The following is a 22,114-nucleotide window of genomic DNA, read 5'->3' as shown; positions in this document are numbered from 1 at the left end:
CCATCCGACGCCTCTGTTATTACCTCTACACACTGTCCATAAAAAAAACAATGACAGAATTTTGCCTCATAGTAAAGTTTTTGACATCGTCCATCATGGGACTTTATTGCAGCTTTTCATACAACGAAAGTGTACAATTTTTCCAATGAAAGGAAGCAAAAGAAAAAAAAACAACAGCTTGGCTTTGATACAGAGATTGTTTGATACCTTAAAAAATGGTACTACATTCACTACATTAAAATAGACACAGAGGAGTTATGGTGGTTAGAATTACCAAGAGCAAACAAAGACAATGGAGAGATAGATTTATTAATCATAAGGCTCAGATTTTCCTCTCCATTATAATTTCAATTCTGGTTGAGATTTGAGGTTCTAGCTGAGAACCATACAGTACTATGTCAAGAGGGATTGGATGCATGCAATGTGAACGCTGTATTAGAAGGGGTTAAAATCCAAGGGGTTAAAATTTGTTCAAAATTACCTCAGATTACACTGTATATGACCTGTATATTGATCCAAAATGAAGAAGGAGAATATAAAATCAATTGCATGTGCATCTGAATAAGAAGTAATATATTAAATTGTAAAACAGACATGCGCATGTGTGTGGTCCTGATGAAGCTTACCTTACGGGAACCAAAAAATGTCCCACACAGATGGCACTATCCAAAATCATTGTCCTTGTGGGGACATTTTTTGGTCCTTATGAGGAAAACAGCTTATAATCACACTAAATTATGTTTTTTGAAAATGTAAAAATGCAGTAATTTTAATGTGATGGGTTCATTATATCTATGAAATGTCCCCATAAAACATGGAAATGTGAGTGTGTGTTTGTGCGCGCCTGACATAGATGCTCAGCTGGGCATTAACTCCATCTGTTCTCTCTGAGTGCCTTCCTCTTTCTGGACAGTTGGACTTCCCTTGTTAGTGTATGTGTGTGTGTGCATGTGTGTCACTTTAGTGGAATGGGGGGAGGGGCACACATTGTGTTTGATGTTAAACTATGGAAATGTAAAGACATAAGGACATACGTATATTTATCATTCCTGATATGCCACAGTTAAATGCTAGAGCACAATTAAAGTCAAGAAAATGATGTATCGTAATTTTAAACTTTTAGAATTTAGTTGACATTATGTGATATTTGGTTGATCTCCTGACTGGTAAAGCTGCTTATGTGGCAATTATAGGACTCCAAGTGAATTACCATTACAATCAGCTTCTGGTTGATGATTAAAAAGTACAATCTGTTACATAAGAGCTGATAGTTTGAACACATTGTAAAGGTCTAAACAATTGTGTGACTAAGGATTGTTACAGGTAAGAATAGTACTGGTACAAGAGTTTAATTTAGATAACAGGTGCAGACGTGTCATTTTAGAGCATTTTTGTACTAATAAAAGACAAAATTAACTGGAATTTAAGTGCACTGCATGCAGTTCACCAAGTAGATACCATAATATTCCATACCTTAAAAGGCACACAGAAGGGTATTTATCTAGCAATTTTACTGAATAAATGCACATACTGGGCCAGGGGGAAGGTTGTTTACATAGCTAAGCCCCGCCCCTAGCCTGTTTTGACACGTGTCAATCAATCGGAGCCCTGATATGGATGACGTGCTATGACGTCACACTTAGAGCCGGGGGGAAGGTGGACGGACAGAATGGCGACCCAGTGCCGGAGCTCCAAATGCACGGCCGAAAGAAAAGGATTCCGGCGGGAACTCGACTCGTGGCGACACAAACTCATCCACTGTGTCGGTAAGATCAAAACACCCCGTGTTCGGAAAAGCCATTATTTGTTTGGTTCCATAAGCGGACGCATTGCTCTCGAGCACCCATTCGCTCAGTCTCGCGCTCGGTTTCTTTCTTGCCTGGGTCTCGCGGAGCTCCCTCCCCCAGCCGCTGTTAGCTCGCAGAGTTGCTAAGCGAGCGTGTGTCAAGTTCAAAAATATCATTAGCGAGAGTCGTCGTCCGCCCGACGCGAGCCCTTGGGTAGCTTTTGTAGCTAACAGAAAAAAACGGCCAACACCGGCTCCATTTTCTTTGTCCCTAACGTTACTTCTTGATTCCTCGATAACCGAGTTAGCTTTGCACTCACTGACCCTTTTCTGCACCGAATACCGATGAACAAATGACTGTGTAATCGTATTATATTAATAGAGCATCAATAAGGTCCGGCTTTTGAATCTCTCTCTCATGAATTATGGTCATTTTCACCATTGCCCCTTGTTTGTTGACGATATTTTTAAAAGTAGTACAGCTTTAAGAAGCCATTAGCTAGGGAATGTTTGTCTTTAGTGAAATGTTGAATGTTCGTTGTGCGTTTTTGATGTTTTGAAAATGGGTAGTTGAATAGATTGCGACTTTACTCTAGTAAAATATGGTAAAACAGTAGTGTTGACAAATGTTTGGCCGAGTTTACAGTGGTCAGCGTAAATCCACACGTTCACATGACTGTTTGCTGCATAAACGGATCACTGTAACCTCCGGGGTTTATGTCAAACTATAGCCATGCAGTTGATACTTTAAACGGTATTTTTAATAATAGTAATAATATGTTGTAATAATTTTTCATCAAATACATTTGCAGTCGTGTTTGTATAATATATATATATATATATATATATATATATATATATATATATATATATATATATATATATATATATATATATATATATTACTCTAATCGTGTTGTCTACATTTTGCTTGCAACCCTGTTACAACTATATATTAAATTTGCGCTAATAAAATAAGCAAATTTAAAATAAAACTAGTTTTTTTTTTTTTTACTTCAGTGGGGTAGAATGATCAATAGAATGCCAGTTTAACAGATTGTGAGTTGTATGGTTTTAAAAGGTTAAAAATGAAAATTCTGTCATCATTTACTCACTCTTGTGGTGTTCCAAACCTGTAAGACTTTTGTTCATCCTCAGAACACAAATGAAGATATTTTAATAAAATCTGAGCCAGTTCTGTATTCCTCATTGACAGCTACGCAATTACCACTTTGACGCTTCAAAAAGTTCATAAAGAGATTGTAAAACTAATCCATACGAATTGACCCTTCGCAAAGACCCGCCCCCCTTAGTTACTGTTGCTTTGTCCGACAAGCCATGGCGCTGTCACACCACAAGCAGTGAAAAATACATCGCGGAGCAAAGAGGACACTGACAACATGTCGACAGACAAGACAGAGCAGGTTACTTAAGATATTAAACAAAGTCCCAGCTTTCAAACTGTGTAATTTTTTTCTAAAAGAAATTCAAACAATAAAAAACATTTTGTGTTTTTTTTTTTTTTATGTGTCGTGACAGATTGCTGTAGTGCCTCAGCTCAAGCGGCTCGTGAACCGATCATCTCTTCCTACTAGTTCATTTATAGCATCAAATAAACATGAATGAACATGAGAAGGAATGTTGTTTCAAACGCGGAAAGATGTCAGTACACACCATTTTTCAAGTTTAAGTCCACCAAGGTTAATCTTCTAACTCTTGACTGCTTTGTCGGGCAAAATGGCGGATTCAGCGTTCTGATTGGTTAGCTCGCTTGTCAATCAAACTCCCGGCGACGGGTCAATTGAGTGGCTTAGTCCAAATTTTCTGGAGACATGATTGCTTTATATGATGAACAGACTGAATTTATGCTTTTATTCTCATATAAACAGAAGCTCAACCGATCCTGCTTGATGCATGAGACCAAACCTCATTGGTTCTTACGGAAGCCCAAACTAGAGGTCTGCGCGGGACTGTTTTTTCCGTCCCGCTTCTGCCTGCTCCTGCAAGGTTCTATTCCGCACGCACCCACTCCTGCCTAAAATTAACTCTGTGTTCACCCGCATATAGTGATTTTCTTCCCGACCCGACGGGTCCCGCTAAATTTAGATTGTTTCCAGAATCTCGCATTTAAACTTCCCCTAAAGAAAGAGAGTGATTGGGGATAACAAATATAAAATGTTGCATAGCATATACAAGATTTTTATTTATTTGTCTTATTATGCTGTCAACATCCAAAAAATGTTAGAGAAAAAATGTCACAAAGAATAATAGGCTAAATATCACAGAGAAAATTAGGATTAAATATTAAAATATATAAATATATAAATATATAAAATTAAATAGCCTACAACATGTCCCTCAAAACTATAGGCTAAGCCAAAAATACATATAGATGAAAACTGTTGGCTTAATAGCTATACTGCAAAATAAAATTATTTTTTTTAACATCCACGCAAGAACAGAATGACGCTGACTGACGACCGTTTCAGATCGTCTCTCCTCCAAAATCCGATCACAAAGGTTGAATGTTCTCTGAAGGTGCACTCACGCAGACCTCTAATGCAAAGAACATATCTTTCCAGGTTTCTCAGGACAGGGAACTGGGGACTGTGTGAATGCCACCACTGCAGAAAGTTTTGTTCACTTCAGGTTCAAGCACAGATGCGCTGATGTCAAAGCATCTCGGGAGTGACCGGGTTATTGTCAGACCGCCTGTTCCCATCTAAAGTACACTATAGTTACCAACCACAGTCCGCCTTTCATTCAAAATTTAATCCCGCTCAGCAAGAAATCTTATCCGGTCCCGTGGGAGAGCCACGGGAATGCAGACCTCTAGCCCAAACGTGCTGCGTAAAGGCCGGGACACACCAACCTGACGTCAAAGAATTAGTGGCAACGAAAGCCGACGGTGTTGTCGCCTCACGTCGGCTGAGACGTGAGTTCCGAAAGAACTTCAGCTGACTGTCAACTAGCATGCGCATTCTGCGCCTGCGTGTAAAGGAAATTACTATTTAAGCAGATGTATTTGTCTATATTCGTCATTCAAAAAGGGAAAGTGAAACTAAGACTGCATGTATACAAACCATAAACAAAGCAGCTCTTGCTTACCATTTTGAATATCAATCATGCTGATCACATTCTTTAATCCTCTCCATTATTATGAAAATATGTAGGTAAGATGACGTAAAATTAGAACAACCTTCTGTCTGTGCCGTCATGACTGACTTGCTTGCGTTCATAACTTTTGCTTATATTCTCGTGAACTGACTTGTTTGCTATACTGAACAGCCAATCAGAGTTCTCTCTCTCTTCGACGGCCCGACGGCGATGTCGAAACGGCTGAAAAAAAGCCGACGAGGACCAACTTCAGCCGACAGTGCGGAACACACTGAGAAAACTTAGTCGGCCGACACACAAAAACTGCCCGACGGTCGACCGTCGGCTTGGTGTGTTCCGGGCTTAACACACAAGAATGAACCTCCTTGGTTCTTGCACGTCAAGCAAGCATACTTGAGCTTCTGTTTATCTTAACTGATCTGTGCATTGATGAATGTTTATATGCACTTTAACTTTTCTTTTGTCAAATCAACTTAGATAATTGTGGTTCACATAACATAATATTTTGAGTTTCTGTTGATTAAACTAATCTCCATTATATTAACTCAAATTTTTGATTTCAATGAACTTATGATAATGTGTTTTTCTAGAGAACTTTTTATTTTCATACAGATAAGATGATATTGTGTTTGTTTGCAGGGTTTGAAAGTATACTGGAGGGAATATATGGACCAAGGCTTCTGCAAGATCTCAATATATTTGATGGTGAGTGGTGTTTGTGTTTGTGTGTGTGCTATATAATATTTAAATTCTTCCTTTCTCTCATAATATCAGTGTTGAGCTTTATAACTAATCGACACCAGTTATGTTTCCATCCAAAGTTGCAAATTTAACTTGGAATCGGAATATCGCATGAATCATTTGCGAATAAAGCATCGTTTCCATCATTTCCATGTGTTCAATAGAAGAAAATTGTCACTTACTGGTAAATTGCCGCAAAATAGCTAATAAAAATGGTAGTTGGTGCAATCAGGGAAGAAATTTGGCTCTTTTTCCTCCATTATAAATTACTTGCACCTCAGAGCGTGCAGACGAAATGCAATGTGATGTCAATTTACATAAATTCCCCAAATCAATCATTGATTAAATTAATTGATTAAAACATTAGTAAACCAGGTTGCATTTTATTTTACAATACACGCACTTATGCGTAATTACAGAGTACTAAGCTAAGACAGTACTGGGTAATATAAGGTAATTACATGGGTTAGGTTTACGGGGGGCATATTAAGTAACTACAGCGCGTTTGCTTCATTTTTAAACATTTGTCTGCTGGATGTGTTTTGCTCATGAGCTGCATGCACCTCAACTATGCACTCTAATGATGACCTTGCTTAATTGAACATCGATAAGTTTTATCAGTTAAATTTTTGACAATTAATCGATCATCGATTAATTGTTAACATCCCTACAATAAATGCTGTCATGTTATCTTGCGTTCCGTTGCCTGGTGTTTGGGAATGCAGTAACGTGAGACAGTTCTGGGAGGTCATCATTCTGATGACAGACTTTGGCTCAGGCATTTCAGAATGATCAAACCTACATTTGAGATGTTGTGCAATGAGACTGATCCGCTGGTTAGTCCAGTTATCCAATCACATCCACTGTTGAGGCAAAGTCACGCAAGTTTTTTGTTGTGCATCGAGGGATTTATTCGGTAAATGTGTTTTCATCATAGTTTATGCGCATGTCTTATCAGATAAAAAATGCATTCGCCTCAATTGAGCACATACGTATTTTTTATGTGCATTTTTAGAATTTATGCGCATCTTTGCATTTCCATCCTGTTTTATTTATTTATTTTTATGAGATATCCCAAAATGTGCTGGTAACACTTACAATAAGGTTCATTAGTTGAACATTAGTTAATGTATTAACTAACTTGAACTAACCATGAAAAATACATTTGTTACTGTATTTACTAATCTTCATTAACATTAGTTAATGAAAATACAGTTGTTCATTGTTTGTTCATGTTAGTTCACAGTGCATTAACTAATGTTAACAAGATTTTAATAACGTATTAATAAATTATGAAATTAACATTAACAAAGATTAATAAATGCTGTATAAGTGCAGTTCATTATTAGTTCATGTTAACTAATATAGTTAACTGTTAACTAATGAACTAATGAACATTATTGTAAAGTGTTACCAATGTGCTTAAAAATAGGTAGATACTGACAATGAATCATCTGATTTTCCCTCAGAGTGTGAACCAGAGGCTGTGGATGATTGGTCCATTGATGCAAACTGCTCCTTTTGCAACCTGCAGCTAGAGAAACTGAATGTAAGTCAACCCTCAAAAGCCACAAGAGATGTTTATTATGGGGTGTTAGTTGGCAAAAAAAGACTTGCTTTGACATTTGTATAGAATGAATAATTCTTTGTGTTTAGCAGCTGTTGTTTTGGGTGTTTTAATAATGCACTCTTAATCTTTATAATATATAGTTAAACAAGTTGTAAACACATACATTGTAATTAATTATAATGGATCACAATTCAAGCCTTTGAGACTATAATCAAGACTTTGGGATGTATGTGACAGGTGTCAGTAACTCAAGTCCTAACTGAACTGAATACACTTTTCTTTTTTTTTTTGACATAGGACCATCCTGTTGTGGCCGTGCCCGGGTCGCCACCCCCTGCTGAAACCCCCCCACCTCAGGGCCTGTCCACCTCTGATAAACTCCAGTGCCAAGCAGACCGATTCCTCTATTCTATATTTCGAAAGAAGGGTGAGAAATACATTTTCATTCCCATTATCCATACAGAGCAAATATATTGTGACACCTATTACATAATGTACAATTGCAATGCAGTTGTCTTCAACTTGAGGGTCATGATCCAAAAATATAAACCATGATCCATATAAACCTGTAAAGGTAAGATGGCAAAATGAATAGGCTTATCAATAGGGCTGGGGGAAAAATGTATTCACATATGAATCGTGATTCTGTCTTCTGCCGATTTAAATAGATTCACAAACATTGATTAATGACGTGATGTTGTCGGGCCAAAGGAGGCCAAAGTCACCAGGGAGAGCAGTTCAGCAGCTAGACAGATTAGAGGAGTGCATAGGCTTGCAACGGAGGAAACATTATGAATAAAGCTTACTTGACAACAACAGTTACTATATCAGTGACTTAATGAATAAAAAATAGCCTTAAATAATGTTTAGTTACAAGCTTTTCTTGCAAGTACTTTTTACACACAAAAAACATGTTCAAATACCTGACTATAAAAGCGAATGAACATATCCTGTATCCTCTGGCTGTAGACAACTCAGAAAGGCAGTCACATGCTCAGATACTCAGATTTGGGCTCTTAAAAAATGAATATTCAAATATTTGTTTATTTAAATGAGGTTAAACGAGAAAGACGTTATTGTTTTATATTCATCAATATTTTGTAACCATTTCTGAACAAGCTTACGATTAGGCAATATACACAACAAGCTTACATTATATCTTAAGGTTTTCTTTTAGTTCAAAGCATTACACAATATGTGTAAACAGAAAATATTAAGAACAAAAGCATTTAATATCAAGCAGCGCGAGCAGGAAAAATACTTATAAAGCAGACAGCGCCAGTTATTGTACAAAACGTACATAATACACTTGAGTCAGTATATGGTTATCGTGTTTATATTGTTTCACGTTCATGTTGAGAAAAACAATAATATCCACATGCTCGGGTCAGAAAACGACCCGTGCTGACAGACGTTGCAGAGACACAAAGATAATAATAGCCTACATAACTGTGTGCTAAGCTAAGTTTCTAACAGTAGCACTTTGTTTTCTGTTCGTAAATATATCTCCCTCGACGAAACTTAAAGGAAGCATATGTCTCAAAATCATTTTGCTATCAGATAAGTTATCATCTTGGCTCACTCGGGGATAACTTACAGTTGCGCTTACCTGTAGTGAATGCAGTGATGGACAGCTGTCTTTCCTCACTCGATGGGTATTTAGATTTCATGTGCTTTCTCAATATGGTGTTGATATTATGATAACTCGGTTTCATTAATTAATTTGATCAAAAGTAATTCCATTTTGTAAGATCATTTTCATCTAAGTAATTCCAAACTTTGCGAGGCAGATAAATAAACTTGTTAAACACGCTCCACAGCGCCACCTGGTGCATTTAGTTATAACTGCGAGTTTTAGTGCTTAGGATTTATCATGGATTGACTGCATTTACGGCCAGCAAAGCAACATAGTAAAATTCGAATAGTATTTTTATTTTTCGAATATTAATTAAAGAACGAATATTCGTCTATTTGTGCACATCCCTATTTTCCACCCACCGACACGATTCTGTTGCAGGTTCCCGGCCTGTGTGCATTCTCGGGTGTAAATCTGTAGAAATATCAATGCTTTCAAATGAAAAAAACAAAAAGATCTGCACTCGCTCGTGTCTTCTTGATAAATGAATGACTTTTTTTACTATGCAACATAGCACATCCCCACCCAAAGTGATTCTGTTGGTGGTCGCTTATTCATTTTACTATGCAACATGGTTGACCCCCTTTAGGTTTTGAATGCTTTTAAAATTATTTATATAATTTACTTTGGGTGGTAGGGCTGTGTGATTACAGTTGAAAATCACAATTGAATTTCCGTTTCGATTTTGGCTTCCAACAATTATGAAAATTCGATAATTGAGATTACTATTATTGTGCCTCATTCTATTGCTTTCCAGCGATGTGCTTTTGCTCCTCCTTAAAATCTCAAACTTTACATGTGAATAAGTCAAATATTGCAAAAATGGGATGTGCTTGATTTATTTATTGTCCAAAAATGATGGAACACAAGGAGAGAGAGAGCAAGCTTTCAGATTTGTTATGGTTGTTGTGCATATAAGAAATTCAGTTTATTATTAATTCTTGAAATATTATGTTTTAAGACAAATTGTGAAAAAAAAAGACATGTTGTGAAAGTAGATAATGTTTTTACATAAGGAACTTGTGTTTTGCAAATGCATGAGATGGGATCTTCATCTAGTTCTGTGGTGATCAATTTTCCAGAATTCCCTCAGAGCTGCGATTCCAGTATACCGTTGGTGGCGCAGGAGTTGATGCGCAAGATGATTCAGCGGTTTGCCTTAGAGTATGCATGTAAAAGCCAGGCTCATGAGGGCCTGAATGGCCTGAGTGACAACAATGAGCTGCTCCCTAAACAACCAGATCCTGATGGGCCCCTGGACCTCACAGTAAGCCGAGCTTCTCAGGCCTTGCAAGGTAAGCACACCACCATGTCCATACAGATTCAGAAATTTTTCCTTGTTTTCAGAGAAAGTGGTCTATTGACTTTTATTTATTAAGCATAGTCTGGAAGGAACTAAACTCTGAATAAACAGGGTGAATTTACAGTTTGCAAAATTTGATTTTGTGCATGTGCTCTCAAACTTTATTAATTGCTGTTTTTCATGGATTACTTCTCATAGTAGATGGAGTACTTGACCTCTCTAAGAAAAACACATCTTCAGAAAATGAAACCACTCAACATAAAGTTTCAGGGTGAGTACTTCTCCTTTTCCTTTATCGTTTACCAAATTGTGTGTTTGACTGTTTGTCCTCGTCCTAACAAATCCAAAGACAATTTGGTACCGAAATGGTCTTTTAACTGGTAACATTTTGACCCAGTAAAAATTTGTTTTTATTTCAAAAATATTTTTTTGTGTTTGAGTCTTGTTTCATTTGTATCCTTTGTATCCTATCTGATCATTTTGTGTGAACAAATTTTACTCCTCATACATTTGATGTGTTTTCAATGTACAATTTAGTGGTTGTTTTGTTGCACTGCCAAAGGGTTGACTCTTTTCTAACTTGTTGGAAGGTAACGTCACGTTTGCCAGCAGTCAGGGGCTTTATTTGTTCCTTTGTGCCACCTGTATTTATTTATTTGTTTATTTATCTATTCGTTGGTTTATGCAGTATTTTCACATGAGAAATAAATACCTGAGTCTTACAAAATGCATCTGCATTGCAAAGATACTGGAAGTACTCCCATAGACGCTTGTCTTTCTCCACACAATTGACGAGAGACTGTCCTTCCAAGAAGTATCGTTTGCAACCTAAGGCCAAAAACAAAGTGTTTACCCCCAAACAACTCAAAGGCTTTGTGTTATACAGACATTTGAGAAGTGAGTGATGTTACCAAAAGACAAGGCAGTAAAGGAGTGGACCCTGAGTGCGTCCTGTCATTGGTCCGCTCACACGTTCGTTTCTCATCCTCCCACCCACCTCCCCTTAGGAGACCAATCAGAGAGGACTATTTGGATCGCAGCTCTGAGTTTGCAGAAGGTTTGCTCTCTAAAGCCTTGAAAGATATTCGTTCTGGATCACTGGACATTCACAAAGCAGCCATACTATACGGGATACCTCATAAAACCTTACAGCTTCAGACAGAGGCCTTATCGCCGAAGACAGAGTCGGTTTGGCCAACCAACGACACTCGACTCATTCTGCAGAAGGTAGCAGCATGGGCTCGCTCCCAGTCCGAGCAATCCGAAGTAAGAAAATGTAAATTTACGTCACCAGAGCACACCGAGCTGAAATTTCCAGCAGCTGTGACTGCCTCGTCATACCTTCACCACTTAACCTTGCAGAGGATGGTCTCGCAGCTACGGGAGCAGAACGGCAGGCCTCTCGCCAACACCGAGCCAACCATATCTCCTCAGAGTCCTGCCGCTGGGCCAGCTGTGCACATCCGAATCCCTCAGGTACGCTTTAGCGCTCAGCCCAAAGCCCAACTGGATCTGGCTGGCCTGGTGGATGCTATGTACCAAGCCAACAAAGCCTCTGATGGCTCCACTGCTTTCCACAAGCTGAAGACCATTCTCCCTAAACAGGGCTTGGTCGAAAGCCACTCAGGCCTCGAGTCACGTCTACTCCAGGGTGACCTGCCACCACTGTGTCTGAACATAAAAAACGGGAGTGTTGGCGTGAGCGTCACCGGAAGTCTGGTTGACTGTGGAGATGATGACCGTCGAGACAAGCAGCCACGGAAAAAGCGGGGCCGTTATCGGCAATATGACCACGATATCCTGGAGGAGGCCATAGCTATGGTGATGAGTGGGAAGATGAGCGTGTCAAAAGCTCAGGGTGTCTATGGGGTTCCACACAGCACCCTTGAGTACAAAGTCAAAGAGCGAACGGGCACGCTCAAGACCCCACCAAAAAAGAAGCTCCGCCTTGTTGAAGCGGCAACCTCAGGCTTCGGAAAGTCAGGGACAACAACCAATGCCTCATCTACTGCCTACAAACAGTCTTAACTCAAAACCAAAACCTCAACTATTTCCTAGAGATAGTTTTAACTAAAACATCACCTAAACCGCAGCCAACAGAAGGGTTTTTTTTTTTTTTTTTTTTTTTCTTCAACATGCAGTCAAGACCTCATTCAGACTTGGAAGATACACTTGAATCCTCAACCACAGGTTAAATGGTACATTTTATCAAGTCTCAAAACATGCCTTTAAAAAATCTATTCAGGGTTTTCACTGTGGATATCTCTATGAATATATATATATTTAAAATATTGTAAAGCACTGTTGATTTTTAAGTTAATTACAGTTTTAAAACTAAGAAATATTCAGGTTTTGTTAATACATAAGCTAATCTCAGCTTAATGATTGTTGTATGCAGCTTTCACACTGATTAGTCTTTGTAGAGACTGGTCATTTTATTTCAAGTCTATTAACAGTATTTTTATGGTGTCTGTGTGGCAAATTTGGTGACAGCATGACTAACATCCCATTTAACTCACCAGTGGGAGATGTCTAACCATATATGCAATGGGTAGATATAGGTACAAGTTTCCACTCCAACAAAGGAACAACACTATGTAAATATTTTTGGACTATTAATACTTATTGCGTTTTGTTGTATAACAGAGGTAATTATATCAGTTTCATGAAGTATCAATGAAGTACATTAATCAAGACTGTTGCCAGATCATTGGAGTGAAAGCTTGGACCATCTCAGGCTTTTTGTGGATGAGACTTCCCACATCCTGCACTGATAGTGATTTTAATTTAATTTTTTATTTTTATTTTTGGTAAGTCAAGATACTTAGAATTGTATACACACATTTTTTTTGTCTCTTTCTATACGTCTTTCCCCTTTCCATTTTCCCCCTGCATATCTGCTCAGCAAATTGGCAATGTAATGCATGTCAGAATGGTGCACAGGGGAAAAAAATGCTTGATGGCAGTCTCGGTGAATGTTTGTTTTACACTGAATAATAGATTAATATTTATTACTTTTTCAGTAATCAGAACTACTGAAATCCTCACTCAATATTCTCTTTGCTGATTTGAATTCTACTCTATTATTGTGTGTTTTTCCTCACACTAAAGACATCCTAGCATCATCTGTCTGCTGTAACCAAAACAGTTCAGGGTCATCTTGTCACTCCACATACACTCCATGAACAAAGCAGTTCAGAGTAGGGTGCTGCTGATCTTGGATCAGAATTTTTCCTTGTCCATATTCCATGATGCAATTATCATGGGACAGAAATGCAAAGCCTGGTCCAAGTGCTACTCCGAAATGCTTTGTTCATTTGTCCAGATTTCTGTAGTTAAGCTGCTCTTGCTTTGTGTTGTTTTTTCTTTCTTTCATGTTAATGATTACTATAGCTTTTAATGACTTATTATACAACTGTTTCACTTTATGATACTGGTAATTTACCTTATAGCATGGACCTGTTTTTTTTTTTTTTTTTTTTTTTTTTTGTTTTTTTTTTTAAACTGAGTTTAGAAGCTTGTATAGTTGGAATATATAAAATTCAGTTGCACTTTACAAAAGATGCACACGTACTTGTGATACAGGTTATTGTTGCATACCTGTGATGAAGGATATGGCCATATACTGACGTTGAATGGCATTTTTTTAGCATAGTTCGGATATCTGTTTCACAAGTATACTTGTAGTGCTTTGCAAAGTGTAGTTGAAGCATGTGAATTTTGTGATTGAAGCTTTGGAAATATGAACTTTTCCATATGCAATGTTAATGTTTAACTTTGTGTTGTGAATGTTCTGTAAATGGTTTACCTCTTGTTGTTCTTCGAAGTTAAATTCCCCTCTGCCCTAAAAACAGATTTACTGATATATTCTTAAATTTACCTCTGATTTAGAAGCATTTATTAAACCACCCTGAATGTTCTTCACAGCTCACAGCTGTTGTTCTTAACAACAGAGTGCCTGCTCTTGCAGCTACGGCTCAGTTATTCTGTAGGCCAGTAGCAGTTTTACATAACAAATCTTTAAAAACAAAAAACAAGTATTTATATACTACTGTGGATCGTATATAAAATCTGTACTGTGGATTTATATACCGTTACCATTATTACCAATATAACTTTTTCTGTTCTTTTTCTCGGGGATAGATATGTTGCAGGCACAGTTTCACTTTGTAAAGGGTGGTCATGTAAGTGTTAATATCATGCAGATTCTTTAAATCATATACATGTATTGTCAGTACTGCGCTCTTAAATTTTCATTATATGGGATACTTTTAGGCTCCCTATGGAGAATGTTGGTACCAATTATTTTATTTATTTTTTTTTTTTTTCACATTGCTGTTCTAACATCCTATTAGTGTCCTGTATAATTTCAGTCCAAAAAAACACTAGTATTCTCAGGGTAACAGCAGTCCTAAAAAGCATAGAGCATGATTGTGTTAGAACGGTTCTTTTATATCAAAATAAGGGCCCTTAGGATTCTGTTATAGAGCCAAATATGGTTCATCCAAAACCAATTAGTTTTCTCCCATTTTACGGGGACAGCGTGTTCAGCAGAGGTTATTGATCAGAAAGGCAAAATATAAAATTATTTAAATATTTAATTTTTTTTTTTTTTTTTCAAAACAGTTTGGCTTGATTATAGATGGATCATTAAATGGATCAATATCACCAGTTTAGGCCTTTCTAAGTATATGTAATTTCATATTCATAACGGGTTCAGGATATTAATAATTTTGCAATCAGTTATTTATGCATATATCTGCTGCACTAAGATTGATTTTGTACTATTCCCTCTAATTCTAATATATAATTGTATTTGTGTTGTGTGTTATTTCTTTTGATGTAATCAGAATATGAAGTTTAAACATTGTGTTGGTTTTGTGTTAAAGCACTTTGTTGCTCTTGCACATTGATATGTGAAATGCTTTACTGCACTTGCATGCATAAGTGAGTTCCTTGTCTTGTAATGTTCCTCAACATGTGATGTTTTCTTTTTACCCCAGGCAGGTTAATATAAATTTAATCTTTGTCTTTTTGATCAACTTTAAATGTGGGGAAAACTGGTCCTTTTAAGCATTTATTTGTGTCTAAAATATTTATATTTGGTGTGGTGTTTTTTTTTACATTTCAGGATTAGGATAAGGCTAATCTAAGCAAGAATTGAATTGATTGTAATAAGGTGGAATACTGAAGGCATATTACTCCAGTGTGTTTTTAACTATACTGCATTTTAAAAAAAGAACATTTATATAATTTTTTTTAAACATTCTCTAATCTTTTTCTCTAACCCTTAACAAATCTGTTACCTTTTGAGGTATTGTATTTTACTTTCAAAAGACAACATATTGCCTGCAAATGTTGGTTTGTAATTGGTCAGGAGACATGTCGATTTATCAGGAAACAAAATTATTCAGTTTAAGATAATTGTCTATATACATAGTTTTCCTGAGTGTAAGCGTTACTACAATCGCCATCCTTTGCCTTCAAGTTACCAATAAAAAAATTGTTCCATATACAGAGTTGTTTGCTTTTTTTTTTTGCTTTTTTTTTCTATGGCCTTTACACATATTTGTAATTATGCATAGATAAAACATCTTTACAAGGCAATGTTATGTGGTGCCTTTAACAAGATAAGCGGTTATCTCTTAAATACAGCTTTGCAAGTTTTATAATTATGCAATATTTTTATAGTAGGATTTTGTAATTCCTTTAAACCAATTGAAATGTATTAATCATCATAACAGAGTTAAAAGAGGTGAAAGGGTTAGTTCAGTTCACATTTATGAAAATTGATTATGTCAGTGATTGAGTAATGACTTAACCCGATTTATTTATGTAGTTCCTTAGGGCCAAGTGTGGAAGACCAGTCCAGGCTTGGGAAGGAAGATTATTCTAAAGCTCCAGAGGTCTGGAGAGTCACTGTGTTGGAGAAGGTCCTGTCTTTGCTTTGTTCCCATCATAGACTTCTACTGTATTATATTTTAAAGGATATGCAGGAAGATTACAACATCTCTGTATCTATGCGGGATGCTCACAGACGACAGACTAAGGCCGGATCCCTTTGCTGCCAGGCTGATAAAAAAATGCTTAATGAAGCTCCAACCTTTTCATTAAGTGACTGCTCAGTAACTGCTGACATTTGTTGCAGAACAGCTAGTAGACTTCCAACATGTGGATTTTCTCCTCTATGTGTCTGTCTGAGGAACATTCATGGACATTGCTGCCAAAATACATCCATGGCTTGTGTTGGCCAAGTCATCTGTTCTAACACCACTGTTTGTTGTACTCACTCAAAACTACCCTCATGGCAGCATCAGCACAATGGTGATCATGCCTACATTTCTCATTCAAGAGGTGCCCTAATCACCCCTCAGGGTGATTGTAACTTTCATAAAAGATGCAAAGGAAGCCGGAGCCCCTCCCCTCCACCACTCTCACCAAAGCCTGTGGACCTGGACTGTAAAATAGCCGTCAAGTCCAGTATCTTCCACATTCAGGACTGCAAGGCCCTGAACATGGCACCTCCTTCTCTCCTACCTCACAGAACTGAGGATGAAGATACAGCTTTGTACTCGAACACTTCTCTTTGTCTGGGATCTCCTGATGAATGTTGCAAAGAGGTTGTAACGTTGCATACACGCACAGAGAAGGAGAATGACCACCAGTGTGGATCTTTTATTGGAGATCTAATGGATAGAGTCACTGAAAAGCTCAAGAGTATCCAACCTATAGAGAAGGAACAAAATCTACTTACCCATTCTAGTCAAATCTCCAAGACAAGAGATGACACACATTTGACTGAGATTATAACAACTGTGCTACACAACAGTAGTGACAAAGATTATAACCTTAATGAGCTTTTACAACAGCATGTAGCCACAGAACAGCAATCCCCTCAGACGCGTTCCCGAAAGAGATTGGAAACTTTAGTTGCCATGAGCAAGTCACCTGACCTTCCATCATCAAGAAGACAAAGCCTACAAATCAAGAGAGATCTGGTCAGACTTAGTCCATCATATTTCAAGAGGAATGTAGGCTTTGAGAGAGATAGCTGCTTAAAAACTGTTAAACCTTTAAAGCTTACATATTCCCTTGTTGAAAAATCTGAATGCAGAAAGTTGGACAGAGTTTACACGGAGCCTATAAAAGATACCATAGAAAATCTGACAACACATGCACAAAGTGAAAAGACATCAAATAATCAAGAAAGCCATGCTCAACCCCAACATGTATGTCTTGAGGAACTACTGCCTTCTGCTTCTGATAAAAAGGTGCAATCACAAACAACTGACAGTGATCAAAAGGTGAAAAAAAAAATCCAAAAAGAGAACAATCGGACAGTTCAAGTTGGAAGGTCCAGACGAAATATTGTACCACCTCAGCGTTTCTCTTCCTATGTCACTGAGCCACGAAAGATGTATTTTGCAGCCTGTTTTTCAGAGAGTATATTCACCAAGCATTCCCCAAAGGACAGCACCTCAGCGGCACTTAGCTTCACAGAAGAAATTGCTTGGCCAAGTGATAAATGTGACGATCAGCCATTACAAACTGTGGATAAACCAGAAGACTGTGTTGTGCCACAGAACAAAGCTTCACAGAAATGTGAGATTTTATCCAAAAATGAGCTACTATCTGAGCACAAGAATAATGTCAGGAATCCTGATAAAGAGAGTACAAGAAAAAGAAAACCATGCCAGAATTCCACCTCGCCATCAAAAAGATCTAAACGCCATAGAACCAACAGTCTAAACAATGACTCACACAGTCCCACTGAAACTATGTCTAACTTTACCACCACTGAGAGTGCACAACAGGCTAAAGCAAGCCCATCTGGACTGAAATATGATAGTCCTATAAAGCTCATGTTTGTTTCCTCGGTGACAGGTGAAGATGGTGTAAAATATACACTCAAAGCAGCTTCCTCTGGCTCAAATTCACATGGAGAGATGTTTGATCCATGTGTGGAATCCTCATGGGCAGGCAGTGCCATAGATGAACAATTCCAGGATTCAGTCCTTGAATCTGTGCCAGGGAAAACTGCTGAGCGTGTTGGGAACAAGTGCACTTCACCAAAAGTGGTTTCACTTGATGCATTATTGCCCAGTTGTTCAAACAATGAAAATGAAAACCAAGAAACACTACCAACTGTACATCAAACAATTCCAGTAAAAAGGCGTCCTGGGCGCCCCAAAAAAATAGGACCACACATTGTGAAGTCTGTGAAACGTCCCATTGGTAGACCTCCAAAACCAAAAACAACAGATTTAAGTTCTTCAACAGGTACAACCAGTTCCAATGCAGTGAATCATAGAACAACAGAAATGTCTTCTAAGGATGATGGAAACAAAAATCTAAAAATCACTATAGTGTATGGAAGATCAAGAAGGGCAAGGAGAGTAGTTTCTGAAGATTTGGGTAATTTCCCTGTACAGCAACATGTTCATGAAGTATGTAATGGAGGCATGTACAGTAAAACATGTTCTGGAAAGACAAGTAGTGATCAAATGACCAAAGATCAGTTTAAAGATCTTCATTTTGTTATGCCTATCGAAGACAGGAAATGCGTCCAATCTAGCAGCAACATCAAATGTCAAAGACAGAGTGACACAGCTGTGTCAAGAAAACCAGGAAGACCTCCCAAAGTCAAAATTTCCGGGATCTCTGTAACAGTCACCAATGGGTCACCAAGACAAAGAAAGATACACATGAAAAGGGACACAAAAGATTCACATCTGCTCAGAAGGACTCTTCTTGTTGAATTTCATCCTTCCAAAGAGCAAAAGACAATCGGCATTCCTGCTGACATTCACAAGGATACAGTGGATCCACCGAAAGAACATAATCGGAATACCAGAGGGCAGCTCATACCAGTGAGACATTCTGTTAGAGAGCGGAAACCCTCCATTCATTTGCTCCACTCTATTGCTACTGCCAGATCCTGTGCATTAGTTCGCAGGTCACGAAAACTACTGCTGAATAAGGCTAGCTGTGAGGCCAGCCAGCATACAAAGAACAGACAAGAGGAGCCCCCAGACAATGCACTTTCCATAAAGACCAAGAATGTCAGTTGCGTAAAAGACATTGTTCGTTTTTCTGCAGTTTCAGTGGACTCAATTTTCTCATCAAATGAGGGTTTCAAGTGGTGGCCCACCTCAGCATCACCTGAGACCTTAAATGAAGAGTTAGCTAGGAGGATCAGACTGATATCCAACACTTGGGTATCAGATGTCCTGGAGGCTAACAAGTCAGGAGAGATTAAAACTGATCTTAAACCAAAAACTTCTGAGAAGCTTAATGTTCCTGTTAAGAAGTCTGCTTCTGCTATTAAAATGCTTTTTGAGAAAAACTATAATATGGAGAAGCTCTGTACCTGGTTTATGCAGTCCACGGAAACTCAGTCCCTTGCAATTGTAAAGAAGGCCACTGCAAGAAATCCCAAGGACGTCTTTCATTACAACCTCAGCAGACCCAATTGCAAAGTGAATGTTTGCCCAAGTCCACAAGCAGAGCGGCTCAGGAAACACGTCAAAAAATTCGCTAAAGTTGTCCCAAAGAGTCCGTCAATGCACAAACAAGCACAAGAATTGCTGTCCAAATCAACAAGGTCACAAGCTAAGAGAAAGCTTTTTAACACATCACTTAATCTGAGGCATGATGTTAGGCAGCAAATGTCTAGGTCTAGTGGCACATGGGTTGTTTACAGAACAGCTCTGCTTAGAGCAAGGCTTAAGTTTAAAATCAGACCCAGGATAAGATTAGATGATACAGCACAAAACGTTTTTCGTGACCAGATGAGGACAATGACTTCAGGTGCTAAGACACTAGAACTAATGAAAGAAATGCCTAACTTGGTAGACAAGACATCCAGACCAGTCATTAAAGTTCAAAATGCATTAAAGCTTCTAGTCAAAGCTCCTCAGAAAATGATTGGGATTGCCAACATTTCAAAGCAGAACAGAATCTGCTCCAAAGCTTGGAGTCCAGAGTCCCTAAAGGAGTGCAGGGTGTTTCTGAAAAAGATCAACTCCCCAAACACAAAGTCAACGACAGAGGAATGTAACATTTGCACAGTAAAGCTCTATGATGTCTCGGAACAAGAGGAGAATGAAGATGTTATGGTGGGAGAGACACTTAACTCTCCAGCACAGCTGCCCTCATCCCTGAAAAGCCAGAGCAAGGGAGGAAGAAAAAGAGGTAAACGGAAAAGTTGCAGCACAAGTCTATCTCCCCCAACAAAAATGCTCAGACAATCAAGGAGCAGCAGGGGTGTTCTGGGAACAAGGTGGTGTGACTTTGTGCTCGGTAAGTCTTAAGCATTATTTCTCATTAGTCCTGAAGCATACTTTATGCAAGTACACAAACAATGGTGCATTCTAGCTGCACAGGCTTGGATTTGAGCATTATGGCAGAGCAAGTTTGAAGAAAATCTTTCCAAGTCATACTTAACTGAATAATAACCCATCCAGTTTAATGTCAGATATTTGAATGTAACTCATTCGCCCATGTACTGAGATTTGTTACCATCAGACCAATGCAACAGTATGTTTAACCTGACTACAAGTTGACCAAATGCTCCTGTCTGCATACTGGCGTAGTTTGTTTCTGGCCTCTGTAAAGAATGTTTTGATATTAAATTGAACAGTTACATTTTTTTTTCTTTTCTAGTTTTTACTTTGTGTTGATTCTGGGAGTGTGGATTATTTGCTTTCAATGTGTAATAATTGTTTTTTTTAAGGTAAAGATTTTAAAACGGAGCATGTTCTGTTTGTAGTCTATTCTCTGAGAACTCAATTCTCAATGTCTCCAATTTTTGCTTTACAGGCTCATTGAAATAACTTGGGACCAGTTTTGTGCGAGACATTTTCTTGAACTCTAACATAAGGTGCCTTTCAACAGTGGTCTGGCTGAGTATCACAAGCATTATGACACGCAACCTCGGCAAGCGTCATGTAGCAAAGAAAAAACAAACTTTAAGACACTTGTTGCACTATTTAAACTTGTTTTGTGTTTTTATGTTTGTAAAAATCATTTATTTTTCCTTTTGAAATCTCATTTGAATTTTACTTTTGGTGCAAACCAAGAGAAGTAAATGTCTTCTAGTTACATGGAGTATCAAAGGTTACATGAGCAGTATGTTTGGTTTGCCCAACCTGTGATTTTTGTATTAACTTTTATGTAATTCTGGAGAAGACCATTTCATTTCACATTTCTTGATATATTATCATTTGTGTTGTAATGGCTCTTTATATTTTGCAAAAAGTAAATTTGTTTTTTAATGATGTAGATATTTTAAAGTTTGGAATACAAATGGAATCCTCTCGTGCTGTAATTAAGTCGGTAAACGTGTGACAAAAACTGCCCGCTCACAATGCATTCTGAAATTTGAAATTGATGGTAGTCTCCACTTCTTTTATTCTCAAAGTGTATGTAGTGTCCTTTTACCCTGTATTTATGGAAACCTTTCTTACAACTTCTGTGAATTTAGATTGTTTGCCAAGTTGTGGAATATCATTTAAGCATTAATTTACATCCAGGTTTATGTTCTTGTTGCACTACCACACCCCAAATGTTTTCTTATTTCTGACAACCATTGTTATAATGTACAGTGTATTTTTGGTGTAATGTTTTACTCTGAGAAAGATGTGAGATTCTATTTTTCTTTCTTTTAAATTAAAAGCTTTTAAGATCATCCAGAGGCAAATATGTTCCACATTTCATTTCTTAAATACAAAATTTGTACAAAAAAAACCAACAAACTTAATTTTTGATCTATAGCAGTATGTGACACCTACCTCCTGAAATCTACTGGTAAAGCATGGTAGTTCGGCCTAAATGGACTACCCATTGTTGTAACCATATCATTAGTTAAGGCCTCTACCAAGAACATTTTAACAGGTTATACAGCCTGTATGTTTATTTATTTAAATACTTTGGTAGCTCTAGTTTTACATCCGTTGGTTG

The 22,114-nt window shown here is 37.8% G+C and overlaps 1 protein-coding gene across 4 annotated transcripts; it reads left to right on the top strand.

The window, feature by feature from the left end:
- The first annotated feature begins 1,581 nt into the window (after positions 1-1,581).
- Positions 1,582-21,842, top strand: lcorl (ligand dependent nuclear receptor corepressor-like). 4 transcript variants are annotated; one of them, XM_048197694.1, is made up of 8 exons: positions 1,610-1,766; positions 5,543-5,608; positions 7,114-7,193; positions 7,512-7,641; positions 9,933-10,145; positions 10,355-10,424; positions 15,993-20,455; positions 20,975-21,842. In XM_048197694.1, exons 1-8 carry the CDS (start codon positions 1,628-1,630, stop codon positions 20,986-20,988), a joined length of 5,175 nt encoding a protein of 1,724 aa, XP_048053651.1. In that variant the 5' UTR covers positions 1,610-1,627; the 3' UTR covers positions 20,989-21,842. The 4 variants fall into 4 exon arrangements, with proteins under 4 accessions (XP_048053654.1, XP_048053652.1, XP_048053651.1 ...); XM_048197693.1 differs by having other exon boundaries at positions 10,352-10,424; XM_048197697.1 differs by lacking the exons at positions 15,993-20,455; positions 20,975-21,842 and adding an exon at positions 11,161-15,668 and having other exon boundaries at positions 1,582-1,766.
- The last annotated feature ends 272 nt before the right edge of the window (positions 21,843-22,114 follow it).

Source organism: Megalobrama amblycephala, linkage group LG7 (assembly GCF_018812025.1).
Source record: "Megalobrama amblycephala isolate DHTTF-2021 linkage group LG7, ASM1881202v1, whole genome shotgun sequence".
NCBI lineage: Eukaryota > Metazoa > Chordata > Actinopteri > Cypriniformes > Xenocyprididae > Megalobrama > Megalobrama amblycephala.
This window is presented reverse-complemented; position numbering and strand designations above follow the sequence as displayed.

Coding starts and splice junctions, on each gene's coding strand:
- lcorl (XM_048197693.1), top strand. CDS start 1,628: ATGACGTCACACTTAGAGCCGGGGGGAAGGTGGACGGACAGAATGGCG. Junction 5,609..7,113: donor AGATCTCAATATATTTGATG/GTGAGTGGTGTT, acceptor ATTTTCCCTCAG/AGTGTGAACCAGAGGCTGTG. Junction 7,194..7,511: donor TGCAGCTAGAGAAACTGAAT/GTAAGTCAACCC, acceptor TTTTTGACATAG/GACCATCCTGTTGTGGCCGT.